The 15451-nt window shown below is 40.0% G+C and overlaps 1 protein-coding gene across 1 annotated transcript in view; it reads right to left on the minus strand.

Moving 5' to 3' along the window:
* RAB38 (RAB38, member RAS oncogene family) overlaps positions 1-15451 on the minus strand; it is an 81081-nt gene that overhangs the window by 52099 nt on the left and 13531 nt on the right. The window contains exon 2 of the mRNA XM_027083625.1: positions 4640-4920. Within this exon, the coding sequence (XP_026939426.1) occupies positions 4640-4920 (281 nt within the window). The remainder of the gene's footprint in view (positions 1-4639; positions 4921-15451) is intronic.

Genomic DNA, 15451 nt, shown 5'->3' on the forward strand with positions numbered 1-15451 from the left:
CCACATGGGAACCCTACAGCATAAGAACAGGATGGAGCAGCCTGGGAAGGGCTGAGATATAGAAACAGACCCTTCCTCTGAGTGCATGTATTGTGTGCACCAGAGCCAGGTACAGATGGGGACACCCGGACCGGCAGATGGGCTGTGGGGACAGGTGACAGAGATAATGTGGTATGTGTGTGTGGTGGGATCAGACGTAACACATCAGGGACCCCACGTACATTCTGTCACTTAATCTCACAACAACTCTAAAAGGTAGTTGGATGTGGCCATAAAGTGAATCCAAAGGAAGTAGCTGGTGGAGATTCAGGCAATGGGCACCAAGAGAGCACCAGGTAAATGGGTCAGAATGTCTCGGGGCCCCATCAGCCATTGAGATGGACCCGAAAGACAGGATTCTCAATCCTGGGAACGCAGCAACAAGAGCAGACCAGGGCCCTCATTCTAAATAGACAAATCTGCCAAAACATATTATAAAGACTGAGCTTGGGCACAGGAATGCATAAAAGAGCTATTATTAGAGTTAAATATGATGTGGACAGTGAGATAGACGTATCAGAGCTCCTGATCTATAGGCTGACCGTGTAACTTAAATTACAGACCAGAAATGGGGGGGTTATTAATAAGTATGCTAGGACCACAGGCATAAACAAGGAATGTTCCATAAAATGGGACATATGATCACCCCAGTTATATATTTCCTGGCCCTAGTGAATCCCCAGGCAGAATTCAACTAAACACGGCTAAGAAAAGGAAAGAATGCAAAGGTTGAAAACTAAAGAAAATCTGACTTAAGAGAGACTCTTTTTCTTTTCTTTCCTTTGGTTTTTAATTTGAAGAGATGATGTGAAAAATCAGAGATGCTAGCATACATTTATTTTTTATTTTTTCTCTCTTAATTCACAGCCAGAGGCTACCACGATTATTCCAGCAACAGCACAGGCAGGAAAATTCTTGTGGAAAGTTTCTTTAGAAGATTGAAGAGCAAGAGGGTGAATTTCCCTTGGCAGTGAGGTCAGCAGCAAGAAGGAGGCTGGTCTCAGTGACAAACTCCTTCAACACCCTGCTAGTTTCAGCTTCAGGTATGGCTGAGCTGATATATCCACAGGATTTCTCCAGGATGTGGCCATGAGGACAAAGCCAGACGCTGTGGACTTTGGCTCATTAGAAGTTTTGGAAACGTAAAAAAAAGGAAATCAGATGTTTATCACCAGACTGACTATGATGTCACTCCAGAGGACTTTCGTTGTTAGGAGATTCACTTTCTAAGAGAAAGATCTTATGGGAAATGTTCCCTGATCCCAAAGGTAACCAACAAATGAATTGGTAGCTGTCTCCGAATGCTGCCATCTTAGCTTCAGGCAGACGGTTTGATCTGGGCCTCTGTTTTGTACATGCTGAAATCCTATCCTCGGAAAGTAAGTAGAGCTTTATCAGAGATCTTTTTTCAAAAAAGACTTTTTGAACCATTTGACACACCAGCTTGTCAACGCTGCAGTATTGTTCCTGCGTGTCTAGGTGTCAACTTTGAATACTAACTTGGCACTGGGAAGCCATTTTCACTATTAAGACATTCAGAAGGACAATTTCAACAGCAGTATGTTTGGAGGAAAGAGAAATGTGGGTTCTACCTTTCACAATGAGGCCTTGTACCCTCTTGGTCATATTAGCAGTTCAGTGCCTTGTGAAATTCCCTCCACCCTCTCTCCATACAAAGCTTCTCTTCAAAGTTTACACTTGCAGGGATTTAGAGGATTAGAAATCCAGTATTTAAGTACACAGCGGGTCAGCCAGGCCTTAAGTTAATGAACATCATGCCCTTAAGCAGAGTTTGACACTGTAATTGTTGTGCAAGGAATGTCAGAGTGAGGTGAAAGAAAATGTCCAGAACGTCCTTTGTCCCACAAGCAATTTCAACCCTCCCCACAAATTTATAGGTGTCTTCCTTCCTTTTATTTTCCTGTTAGCACTTACTGGCTATCCATCCGCCCCCCCCCCGCCCCCCCTCCCCCCCCCAGATTTTACTTATGTTTTGTTGTTACTGTTATACATGAAGTCAGGATTCTGTCTGTTTTGTAAGTTTCTCTATTCCCAGTGCCTGGTACATAACAGGTGTTACATAATGTTTGTCGAATGAATGAATGATGGAAGACTCCCCTCCTCATATAAATATGAGTCATTCAATGGATGGACCTAGAGATTGTCATACCGCGTGAAGTAAGTCAGACAGAGAAAGACAAATGTCATACAATATTGGTTATATGCGGAATCTAAAAAAAATGGTACAAATGAACCTATTTACAAAGCAGAAATAGAATCACAGATGTAGAAAACAAACTTATGGTTACCAAGGGGGAAGGGAGGGGATAAATTGGGAGATTGGGATTGACATATACACACTATATATACTATTTATGTACTATATATACTATTTATATACTATATATAAAATAGATAACTAATAAGAACCTACTATATAGCACAGAGAATTCTATTCAGTACTCAGTAATGACCTATATAGGAATAGAACCTAACAAAGAGTGGATATATGTATATGTATAACTGATTCACTTTGTGGTACAGCAGAAACTAATACAACATTGTAAATCAACTAAACTCCAAGAAAAATTAAAAAATAAAAAATAAATGAGTCATTCAATGTCGACTGCCCTCCAGATGTAAGATAACCAATTAAGAAAAGGAGTTCTCCAAAATTCTACTCTTTTACCCCTGTGCCTGGAGGCTTCAAAGTATGGGGCTAAGGAATAGGTGAATGGATGAATTCACCCACATTTTGGAATATTTTAAAAAGCCGGACTAACATCCAAGAATCAGTCTATTAAAAATATAATATTTCTTAAATTTCTATAACTTAATCATATCTGTGAATGTTGCTTGACCAGTCTCTCTTTACAACAATAAATTCTTCAAACAAACAAACCAGAAAGGTTCAACGAGAGCCAAGAAGTAGAAAATGACAGATACTGTGTCCTGAATCAAAGGGGAAAAAATCCTAAAAAAACAGGGGAAACAAAGGATTTTAAAAGGAAAGAAGGGGAAAAACATACAAGCACACTGGGGCCTCAAGAAGGAAAACAAGGAACGGAGAAGTAAAAATTTCTAAACAAAAGGCCAATTTAGAGACAGCACTGAGAGAAGGCAGGCACTGAGACTCTCCATGAAACAGCTGAAACGAAGGAACATCCCAACGATGACAAAATAAAGAGGCACCACCACCTTTTCCTCTTTCTCCATCACCTCCCACCCCAAGTGGCTGCTTACTCCTGCTGGTGTTTACACTTTAGTGATATTCTCATATCAGGTTTTTCTTTGTAATCTCTAAAGCCATTACCTTAATTCAAGGCTTTGTCATTTTCCCGTAAGAATACAATAACTACCATGTGGCTCTGTCTCCAGGTTTAATTGCCTCCAATCTACCTTTCCATAGTCCCCAGGGCAAATCTGACCATTCTACCCTCTGTAAAACCAGTCAGAGGCTCCTCCCCAGCCTATTTGAATGATGTCCATTCAAGCTATATTTTCCAACCATTCTCTGGTGATGCGCACAAACATTCACAAGTCCTAAGGGTGAATTTCCATAAGTGCAGAGACAATGCCTATCTTATTCACAGCTGAATCCCAGACAACTAGCACAGTGCCTGTGCTCCACAAGTATTCAATATGTGTGTTCCACAAATAAATAAAAATGGAAAAATCGTGATATAAAGCTATGCAGAATGCAATCTTAATAATGTAAAATGTGCATATATATTTATATGCGCAAGAAAATCTCAGAAAAATGTAGTAAACCATTTACTTTTAATTCATGCTTTTTAAAAAAGTTTTCAAAATGTATGCTGATACTATTTTTCTCTCTGATACTGAGATACAAAAATATAAACAGAGACAAAAGGGAGTAGAGCAAAAATTGTGCCCCCGACACGTCAGATAACAGCATGGGGCCTAATGGGAAGCGTAAAACCCCTCACCATGCCGCACTGGATGCTGCATCTTCCAGCCCTGACGCTGCCCCACTTCCTGCTACTCCTCTGCCACCCGGGAGAGTGAACAGTACCAAGCCACGCTACGCTCTTCACGTTGGTATTTGCCATTTACTCTCTCACCCCACTCTTCCAGTATTGCCAGCGTGCTAGTTCTGTGTTCTCGCCATGTTTTCATTGCTAGGACCAAGCCCAAGCCCCAGCAGACAGAAGAACGTAAGTGCCGCTGGGGTAAACTAATTCGTACTTGAATGAAGCAGTGACACTGAATGTGAGGCCCATTTCTTTCACTGACTCTAGAACCACACTCACCTAACAGGGTTGCCGTGAGGACTAAATGAGAAAATGCGCAAAAAGCATGCCTGACACAAAATAAGCCCTCAGTAAAGGAACACGGTTATTAAACATTATCGGTGTGATCACGCCCAAGTTGCTTTGCTGCCTTAGCCACAGCCATCTTAAACGGCGGATCATAGCTCCACGCATCCCCTTGAAATGAGAAAGCGCTGAAAGCAGTTTGGGAACTATAAATCGCTAAACGAACACACACTATTAACATGATGATCATGACGATGATTATATGCCATTTTCTTTGTGAATATTGCCTACAGTAAGTTTATCCTTTAAGGTCACATTACCTTTGCTGATGTTTCAAACCATCCTACGAAACCATGCTCCTTGCAGAACTGGTCCATCTTGAGGCCATTGTTCATGAGCACATCTTTCCCCTGGTCACATTTGTTGGCCAACAAAACCACTGACACTGGTTTGCCATTAGGGAGGCTTAACTTGGAGTCCAAATCATTTTTCCACTTTGTCACTGCTTCAAATGTAGCTGGTCTGGTGACATCGAAGACAATAAATGCACCCATAGCTTCTCGGTAATAGACCCTCGTCATGTTTCCAAATCTTTCTTGACCTATCACCAAAAAGAAATAGAAATCAAAAACACGTTACAGTTGTAAACTGAATCGTACATGGGAACCTAATAAGACCTCATATGAGCAGACCACTCAGTAAAGTGCTTCATTGCTTATCTCTAAAGAATGCACTCAATATGAAGTCAGGCAGCTCTGTTGATCTTTGAGTCCTGAGGGGATTCATTCACTTAATAAGTATTTACTGAAATGTCTGTGTACCATGTAACAGTCCAGAACTCTGCTAATACAGTATCCCACTAGCCACATGTGGCTACTTCAGTTTAAATTAATTAAAACTAAATAAAATTTAAAATTCAGTTCCTCAGTCACACTAGCTAGCTACATTTCAAGTGTTCAATAACCACATGTGGTTAGTGCCTACAGTATTAGACACCCCAAGAGAGAACGTTTCCATTATCATAGAATGTTCTATTGGACAACATTGTTCTAAATACTTGGGATACAATGATTAAAACATGAAAATCCCTACCATGATGGAGCTTACATTTTAGTGGGACGATAGATTAGTATGTTACAAAGGCATCCACAGTCAATGTTAATCAAGGATAACAGTAATAGCTGGCATTTATTGTATGTTCACTAACCATCAGTGATGTGATTCCCATAAATAATCATTAAGGTACAATTATTAGGCCCATTTTAAAGTGACAAAATTGAGACCAATATGGCTAAGTAACTTGTTCAATTTATACAGATGGTAAGCTTAAGAAGTTACCATTCAAATCTGAGCTTTTTGAATCCAGAGCCCATAGTCATTTACCAACATTGAATACTCTTAACCACTGAGCCATAGTCTTATAATACTATCTCTCCCCCAAGTTTATATAGCAGGAGTGTCCCATTCAACGCAACTGAACAGATAACAGATATTTACGCATCAATGCCAGTCTCTGAGCTACATGCTAGGATTACAACAGTGAACTTGAGGGCCTATACCCTTAACTAGTCTACAGTCTATGGGATAAGGAAAGCACTCTGACATAGAAATAAACAAACAAAGAAATAAATAAATGGATTAGTCTTAGACCAATCAACTAGAATCAGTTTTGCTCTGATTCTTAATTTTCTAAATGAATATTGGCAAATTTTAAACACACTAAGTTTAGCTTTCCCATCTGCAAAATGGCAGTAATAATATGCACCTCACAGGGTTGTTACGTGGATGAACTAAATTAACACATGGGAAACATCCAGCACAGTCCCTTACAACTCGTTGGTACTTGAGTTTTCCCTCCCTTTCTTCAGCATGTTAAAAATTATGAAAGACAATATGACAAAGGTAGTGAAATCAGAGTTCTAGACCAGAGTTTATGAAAGAAAATTACAGGAATTTGAGCTGGTCAACCAAAATGAACGAAATCCTATTGCTTATAAGTCTATCCACTAATAGTTGCTGAAGACAGGAGCTGTCGAAGACTGGGTTTATATTTTCTGAACCCAAAACTCCCGAAGTGCATGACCAAAGTTTTTAAATTCTGATTTGGGAATTTCTTTGTGTTCAGAGTCTTAGGAAGTTTTAGAAATTAAAACAAAGTTAAGTATGTATTGAATAAGTCAACTTATCTTAAAAAATAAAATGTTGAAACTGGCATGTATCTAAGAACATATAGGTCAACAAACCTTTAAGAACACTTTACACTTAAGTTTGTGTTCAAGGTTTTGTGACGGTGAGTTTTAATTCAAGTTATCAAATTCTTTTGTAGGTCATGTTCACACTGGCATTAGCATTGGGATTGTAAGAGAAACTGATCCGTAAGCACTTAATGAAAATGCATGAAGCTCAAGGCTTCCTATCCTAGTGTGTGAGCCTGTGTGCTCAAGCATGTATCACTTGAAAGAAGAACACTTTGTCAGGGCCAGCTCATGTCCATCCGAAAATATTTCTTACATGGGTTATACTAGCATTTAAAAAAATTTCCCCCAGTCATCTACTCAATGAAAGAAAGTGGTATAATACTCCTCATATGACACAAAACCCACAGATGAACTTTCATTTTTTCCAATGAGTTCTTAATTTCATTGTTTTCCTTTTTTTTTTTTTTTAGTTCCTTATGCATACAGTGATTTCCTTTGATACTGATCAGGGTGGCCATGACATTTCAGGAAGATAGGGGAAAAAGGCCCTCTGTTATCATTCAGAACTCTGAAGGCCTCTAGGCTTTTTAAGGATGTCTTATGATCCCTTTCAGGGAACTAATCAGATGAAGGGCAAAGTCATGGGTTATTCAATAATCTGCTTGTCCAGGGGTTTTCATAGTAGAGTAAGGCAGCCCTCAAGAAGAAAGATTTTACATTTCAAATATACGGCAAAAGGTCATTTTTAAGACTATGCAAAAAAGCACACTATAGGCTTATACCTTCATAGGGATTGTGTGCGTGTGTTTGAGTTTGTGAGGGTATGTGTGTCAGATCAGAAACAGGAAGAAAAAAGTTTGTTTCTAGAAAGAAAAGACCTTTGTATATTGAGGTCACTGGGCCAGGAGACTTGGAAAGTTTGTATTTTTGGCATTCCAGCAAGAGGTCACATTCAGCCCAGGGCCTTTCCAGCACTCATTTTATCCTGCCTTTGTCAGCTGACAGCCCTGTCTGCTGTTTCTTAAGAAAAGAATGACAACCATGTGACTCTTCGTGAGTGCCTACATATGGACAAAGTACAGACCTGATGAAACTATCATAGGTGATTTACGTTAAAAAAAAAAAAAAGACTGTAGTTCAAAAAAATGCCATTGGAGTTAAATCACTGATTCGACACACATTTACTGAATAATACGATCCAGGTTCTGTGCTTTGTGCTGCAGATACAGAATTTTTGTCCTTGAGGAACTTCTAAACTAAGAAGTGTTATACTGGATGCATGGACCAAAAATGATCCAGGTCACCATGTAAGTCCCCATTTCTTGTAGTCTCTAAGCACACACTCCATAGCCCTGTAGATGCGGCTCATGATTCAGTTCTCAGCCTCAAGGGATATTAAACGACAGAGCAATCAATTGCCTCACAAACGTTAGTACAAAGCTTGTGGTAATAATTTGGATAACCTCCCACAGGAGGCACTAAATTGATGGGTCAGAAGACAGGGCATCTTCATTTTAATCCCTCGTTACCAGTGCAGTCTTAGACAACTGTATTTCTCTCCCTGAGACTCAGTTTTCTCATCTGTAAAATGAAGTTATGCTGGCCGATCCCTACAGCCCCTTTCTGTTTTCATGCCTTCTACCCCTATGATACCACCATTAAATCAACATCTGGTCCTCTGTTCCAACTGCATGAAGTGGCCCATTTGGTGTCATGGACTCAGCTAAAAACATACACCAGCAACATAGCCATAGCGTGTATTTAATATTTTTCACTTGATAATTAGTACTATCCGGATGCTCTCCACGGGCATAACCAAGCAGTGTACCTTCTAGACAACATAAAAACAACAAGAGGGTTTTCTATTAACCAGCTAACTCTGTGACCTCAGATCAGCCACTTCACCATTCTGAGCCTCCGTTTGCTCATTGGCAAAAATAAGGAACTGGAATGGATACGTAAACTAAATTCATTATTACCTCTGACAACCCCTTTTGATCAACCTCCCCAGTATGCAGGCATCCAGCTCTCTACCTCCCATTCCTCCTGTGTTCCCCACACTGGTTCACAGCATCACCATCCACAATGCCACCCAGAGTGGTACCTTCAAGTCATCTTCCAACTCCTTCCTCATCCCCATATCCAAAGGGTCTCCAACATCCTATCAACACTTCCATTTCAAAGGGGGCTCTTGACTTTGCCCCCTCCTCTCCAGCAGCACTGCCACTGATCCACTTGAGGCCCTCATTGCTCCTCATTTGGACCACTGAAAGCTCCTAATTGGGGCTCTCAGCATCTCAATTTTTGTCACTCCCTCTTTCCCTTAAAATAAATGTAAATATAACACAGGTTTTTAGACAGTTGCCATTCAGGCAGCATAAAAAATCACCTGCTGGGTATATATAAAGGAAATGAAATCACTGCCTTGAAGAGATATCTGCACACCTATGTTCTTTGCAGCATTAGTGACAATAGCCAAGACATAGAAACAACGTAAATGTCCATCGACAGATGAATGCGTAAAGAAAATGTGCTGTGGTCGTCTCTCAGTATCCACAGGGGATTGGTTCCAGGACCCACTAAAGATACAAAACTCTTAGGGTGCTCAAGTCCCTGATAAAATGACCTAGTACACCCACCCTCTGTATCTGCAGATGTGGAATCTGCAGATACGGAGGACCAACTATATACATGTACAACAGAATGTTATTCAGTCATAAAAAAAGAAGGAAATCCTGCCTTTTGCAACAACACGGGCAAATGTTATGAGAGCATTATGTTGAGGAAATAAGTCAGAGGAAGAAAAATACTGTACAATCTCACTTACGTGAGGAATCTAAAAATGCCATAAACAGTCAAAATTCATTAAAACAGAGAGTAGAACAGTGGTTGCCAGAGGCTAGGGGATGGGAGAAATGGGGAGATGTGGGTCAAAGGGTATAAACTTCCAGCTGTAAGACGAATAAATTCTGGGGATCTGATGTACAGCATGGTGACTCTAGTCAACAATACTGTATTACATAATAGCAAGTTGCTGAAAGACTAAGTCTTATATGTTCTTACCAAACACACATACAAAAAGGTAATTAGGTGACGTGATAAAGATGTTAACTAACCTCACTGTGGTAATGGTTTCACAATATAGCAAGTCATCATGTTGTACACCTTAAACTTACACAAAGTTATATGTCAATTATATCTCAATAGAGCTAGGGGGGAAAAGAAATCATCTGAGCTATTTACAGACCACCCATTCCCAGGGCATCCTCCTCAGAGATTCTTATTGTACTGGTTTTGTGTGGGACCCAGGAAACTGTTTTTTAAAGCCCTCCCTAGGTGAAGACTTAAAACTTCTATTTCTATCAGAATCCACTTTCAAAATATAAATATTATATATATATAAATATTATATATTATATATATATAATACATTATATATAATATAATATATAAATATTACCATGATGCTCTGCCCTTTCAGCCCCCCAATGACTCCTACATTACACTTCTATGAAGACTACACAGTTGGAGCCTTTGGCCCAACCACCCTTTCAAACTCCTCTCCTGTCCCTTCCTTCAGAGTGTTCCACAGGCAAGCCGCACTGGACTACTTGTCCTTCCTGAAACACATCCTGCATTACTCCCTGGCTTTTCTTGCCTTTTTGCAGCTCTGTTCCCAAAGCCTGAATTGCCTCCCCATCTCCCCTCTCCCCTTCAATCAAATCCTATGCAGCCTATCATTGTGCCCTGAAACCTCACACATCCTGCCAGCTGGAACCATGGCTCCCTTCTTCACGACCCCATAGCATTTCCTTTAATCCTATTCCATTCACTCTTATCATGCTGTGTCTTCATGCTTCTCTCTCCACCTTGGCATTGGAAAAACCTGGAAAACAGGTTGGTCACATTTTAAGGTTGTAAATCCGCGGCCTATTTCTCCACGTTTTGGATATGGTATAGCTCACGACACTACAGTAGAAATAAACTGAAATTAAGATTCCTCCTTCCTCTAAAATACAGCGTTGTCTTGTATTCATGAGCCAATGCCGCATACTGATGCACTTTATATTCTGCTCTTGTTTTCAGCAAATAATCAATAGATGTTCACTGATGGAGAAAATTAACATTATTCTAACAAGGTTATGTGCATATCTGTTGCAACGAGTTTCAGACTGGAATGTTATGTTTTTGTAATCATTCTCATCCTCTTAAGAAATAATCTCTTGGAATCAGTTTACTGTATTCTAAACATATATTTTTGGGGTCACGGCACAATCAGTAGAGCTAAAAGTACCACCAAGGCATGCTCTTTATTTCTAGACAGTAATGGTCTGAAAAGCAGGAAAATAAAACCAAAAGTAAATATGAGTTTTGAACAAGGATCTGAAGGAAATAAAACTATCCAATTGCTATGATGATCAAATGGCCACTGAACTTATAGTGGCGTAAGCTGGTTTTGAAGGCTCAGGGAAACCCATCAGACTAGGATCAGAGTCAGGCCAACAACCTGGTAAGAAAAGTTTTCTCCATTTTTTAAGAGCCCATCTGACCCTCTGGCAGTAGTTCTGAAACTTTTTCATCTTCTCTCCTCACTTCTTTGCTCCACCAAACAAGTGACAGAAAAGTGTCAATCGATCACCATTTTTCCAAGTCATCTAGGCTTCTATTCTAGAATTAACCTTGTGTAATCTTCCCCTACAAAACTGCCAACCTCTCTCCCTAGCCAGACCAAGTTTCTGCAGCCCCCTGACAAACACTGCCCTGTGTGCCCAGTAAGTGTTCAGTAAGACCTCTTTGCTGAGTGAAGAAATAACCCCTAATTCTTTACTCCCTCCCAATGATTACTGGCAGGCTTAACAAGTCTTTAAGAGTCATCCTCTGCCATGTCACTAGCAATCATCACTTTCTTTCCACTCCCAGTGAATCACTTTAAGTTTGTCTCTTCTCACCTCATTTCTTTCATTCATCTAACAAAATATTTTGAACTCCAATTAATTTCCAGACACTAGAAACATGCAACTAGAAAAAATCAGCAACTAAGAAAAAACAAAAATCATTGCCCTCATGAAGCTTACATTCTAGTAAAAAGAGATCAACAGTAAACAAAAAAGTAAGATACGTATGACACTACATTATCTGGTAAAAAGTACTACGGAGAAAAATAAAGCAGCAAAGGAGAAACAGGTATGCTGGAGGCAAGGGTACAGTTAAGCAGGATGGATGGATGGCTCACTAAGAAGGTATCATTTGAGTAAAGATTAAAAAGAGGTAAAGGAACAAGTCATATATGGATGTTTAGGAGAAGAAGGCTTTAGATAGAGGGAATGGCAAGTACAGAGATGCAGAGGCACAGACGTGTCTGGCCAGCATGTGGAGAACAGCAAGGAGACTGTTGGCTGGAGAGGGCGGAGCAAGGGGAGGAGTAGCCTGTGATGAGGCAGGCAGATCACAGGATCCAGACTGTAGACGGTTTCAGGCTATTATACTGATGCTGCCTTTTATTCTGGATGAAAGAAGAAAGCACGGAACGATTGTGAGCAGATGAGAAACATGAACTGACAGAAGCAAGTGGATAACTGTGGCTGCTGCATTGAGGAATGACTTAGTCAAGGTCGGAAGTAGGGAAACCATAATCCAGGCAAGAGATAATGATGTGGACCAAAGTGGTAGTGGTGAAGACGGTCCAGATTGGTGGTTTTCCAGATATATTTGGAGATAGAGAAGATAGGTGGGCTATAAATTATGAGATGATTCCAGCACGACCCACAAGCTTTTGACCTGAATTTTTGAAAGTATGGAGTTGCCATTAGCTGAGATGGAGTCGGCTTTTGGAGACACAGGTTTTGTGGAAGTAGACTGGGACTCTGACATGTTAGGTTTGAGATGTCTGTTACATAGATACGTCGAATAGGCAGCTGGATAGAGGGGTCTGAAGTTCCAGGGCGGGGGGTCAGGACTGGAGATTTACTTTGTACTTTAATTTCTGTACACCTCTGCCAGATGCACCACCCAAAGCCCTCTTTTCGCCCTATCATTTGCCTACTCAAACTCACTACTGCCTAAAACAGATGCCAAAATTGGGAGGTTAGGCGGCGAACATGTTATGGGACCCACACAAGATTTAAAGCAATTTGAGCTATTTCCCAACAGTTATAAATTGGAAAATAAATACAAATATTGGAATGTCTTTAAAACTCAGAATATTCAGAAATCCAGGGTCTGCATTATATGAATAATGTTGTCAAGTTCATTTGCGCTGATCAGTACCAAACACTCAGTGTTAAAGAAAAAAAGCTGGCTGAGATACTATTCCTTTGACATTGCTAGATACCACAAAAAACTGCTCTAAATATAAATGTATGTATCTATATCCATTTTATTAAAATAATTCTAACAAAATATTTAGAATTCAATGAAATGTATATAGTTTTATTTTAAAATAAATCATTGCTATTGATCCATTTTTCTTACGCTAAGTCTCTTATAGATGGTTACGTAGGATCCCATGATTGTTTCTTCACATCAAAATACTCTTTAACACACTTGGCCTCACTCTTAATACATCCCTCTAGCTGGATGTGACGTTTTGTGGAAAAACAAAATGGGAGCCAGGATTGAGGGGAAGTTTTGTGCCCATTTCCTAGGGAAACAGGGAGCAGTAGCTTGCGTGGTCCAGAGTGAGAACAGAGTTTTTCAGAGAGGATCTCGAAAGATAAACAAATGTTGGCCCGGTAGAGAAAAGAGTTCATTTATTTTACCCTCTGGGCTCCTATGGGATTTTTAAGGTTGCACACCTCGATCTACAAGTTAAAGGCTAATCCTCAGACCGAGGTCAGCGTCCTGCCCCAAACTATGCCTTGCTAGGCTCTGCTAAATTCTGCCTCTTGCTTTCATTCACACTCATTCCACGGCACTCCTATCCTCACTGGAACACACCCTACCTCTGATTCTCTGCCTAACTAAATCCTACCTATTCTTCAAGGTTGTACCAAACCCCACCTTCTTGTAGCGTTTTCTGACTACTTGGCCCCGGGCTCAATTCCTTCCTCCCCTATACTCACACAGCGCTGACTGAATGTATCACTTGCTCGCCCATTCAGTCAGGCCCTGCCTCATACTGCTTTTTATGTGCTGCAAACCTCCGCAGACCATGTCCCCGGTTACACTGTAGACTCCTTGAGCCCACTGTTGAATTCCTCCAAAACTGTCCCCTATCTCTCCCTAGCACATGCACTCTGAGAGCCTCTTTGTCGGTGCTCACAATGGTCTTGAGAAATAAAATGGAACTGGTAATACGAGTACTCTTTACATAATAAAGTAGCAATTAATATTGATTTCTTATTTGTGAAAGGGAGCCCCAGCAGAGAGAGGAGTGGAATGAATAAAGCAAGATCTCTAATCCAACTCATTTACTTTCCATGCCTACTAAACTCCTGCTCATTCTTAAAATCCACTCTGAAAAATATCTGTCCCCAGTTCAGAAGCGCCTCTCCACAATTTCTTTCGTTCCCCTATAAACAGTGTCTCTCATTTCATCTTACTACTGGTTGTCACGTCTTATAGGCAAGTCTTGTCTCTACTTAACAAGAAGGTAAAGCCAGATGCAGTGTATTGAATTTAGCTAGATTGTGCAAGAGAATAGGATGGCATAAAAAGTAACGATTGGTTTCTTAGGGTCCATAAGCAATAGCATTATAGACAGCAAGGGTGGCTGGGTTATAGTGATCTATTTTTAAATTAAACTTTGAAAATATTCTCATTAAATTCTAAATTTATATTTAAATTTAAAGCTGTATGTGTGTGCGTGTGTGTGTGTGTGCATGTGTGCGTGTGTGTGTGAAAATGAGTATCCCAGTACCTCAGGAGATTTTTTTTCAGAATTATTTTTGACTGGGGTCTGACACTACTCAGTTTAAATGAAATAACTCACTTGGATAGAGAAGAAACAAGATCATATAGTAATGCAGTTTGCAATATTGGATGGAGGAAGGGAATGAAACCATGTCACGGAAGAGAGGTTGGCAAGAATCAAGATAGAAGGATCAGCATCTCATGTTTTTAATTAAACCAATTACAACCTAAACAAACAGCTAGCAAACAACCTAAAAATACGACCACTGAATTACAAGCTCAAATGTACTAAATAAAAAGCTATCTTTGAATTACTTACCATTTGAGACATCACCTCTAAGTAACCTTTAAAGATACTTTTATAAATAACTCAAAAGGGACCCTGGACTCTAAGGGTTTCACTCTTAAAGAATTTCCTGATTCCTTCAGAGGTAAAACTCCCCAAATGTGTGCCCAGGTGCTTTGGGGGTGCCTCAGTGAACTCACAGGGTTGCAACAAGATAATTTTAAGGCAAGCACAGTGGTGCTCAAGATCAATTAGACACCTCGGGAGCTACTAGCTAGAGGCAGTTCACAATTTTAACATTAGGTTGTACTACATTCCCTTTGATGTGATCATATCTTTTTGAAGCTGGGGTTTTTGCAGTTGGTGGGATAAAAAGCAAGAGTCATGTGAAAATCAATGAGAAACAGGAAATGAGGGTGGTGGTGTCCACTCTGACTCAAAGTTTTGAGATACTATTCTATGGCCCAAAGCAATGCATACGCCAATAATAAATATAGTTATTAAAAGTGAAATAAAAATCATTTTCTTTTAATTTGTCTTCCATTATTTCCAAAGGCCTATTAATTATTAAACTATAATACTTATTAAATTGTTCGGTGCTAACTATTTAACAAACAGAGCTTTTAGGTATTTCTATTGTCTTAGAGGTACCATGAAAAAATTACTTTGACGCCAAAGGTTCTGTGAACTGTGGAAGTTTGAGAACCTCTCCCAAGCCTAGCCTGGAGGATTGTTTTCTTTAAGTTTAAAACACACACACACACACACACACACACACACACACACACACACACACA

The sequence above is a fragment of the Aethalodelphis obliquidens genome, unplaced genomic scaffold (genome assembly GCF_003676395.1).
Source record: "Aethalodelphis obliquidens isolate GAN/ISIS:26980383/991018 unplaced genomic scaffold, ASM367639v1 scaffold50, whole genome shotgun sequence".
NCBI lineage: Eukaryota > Metazoa > Chordata > Mammalia > Artiodactyla > Delphinidae > Aethalodelphis > Aethalodelphis obliquidens.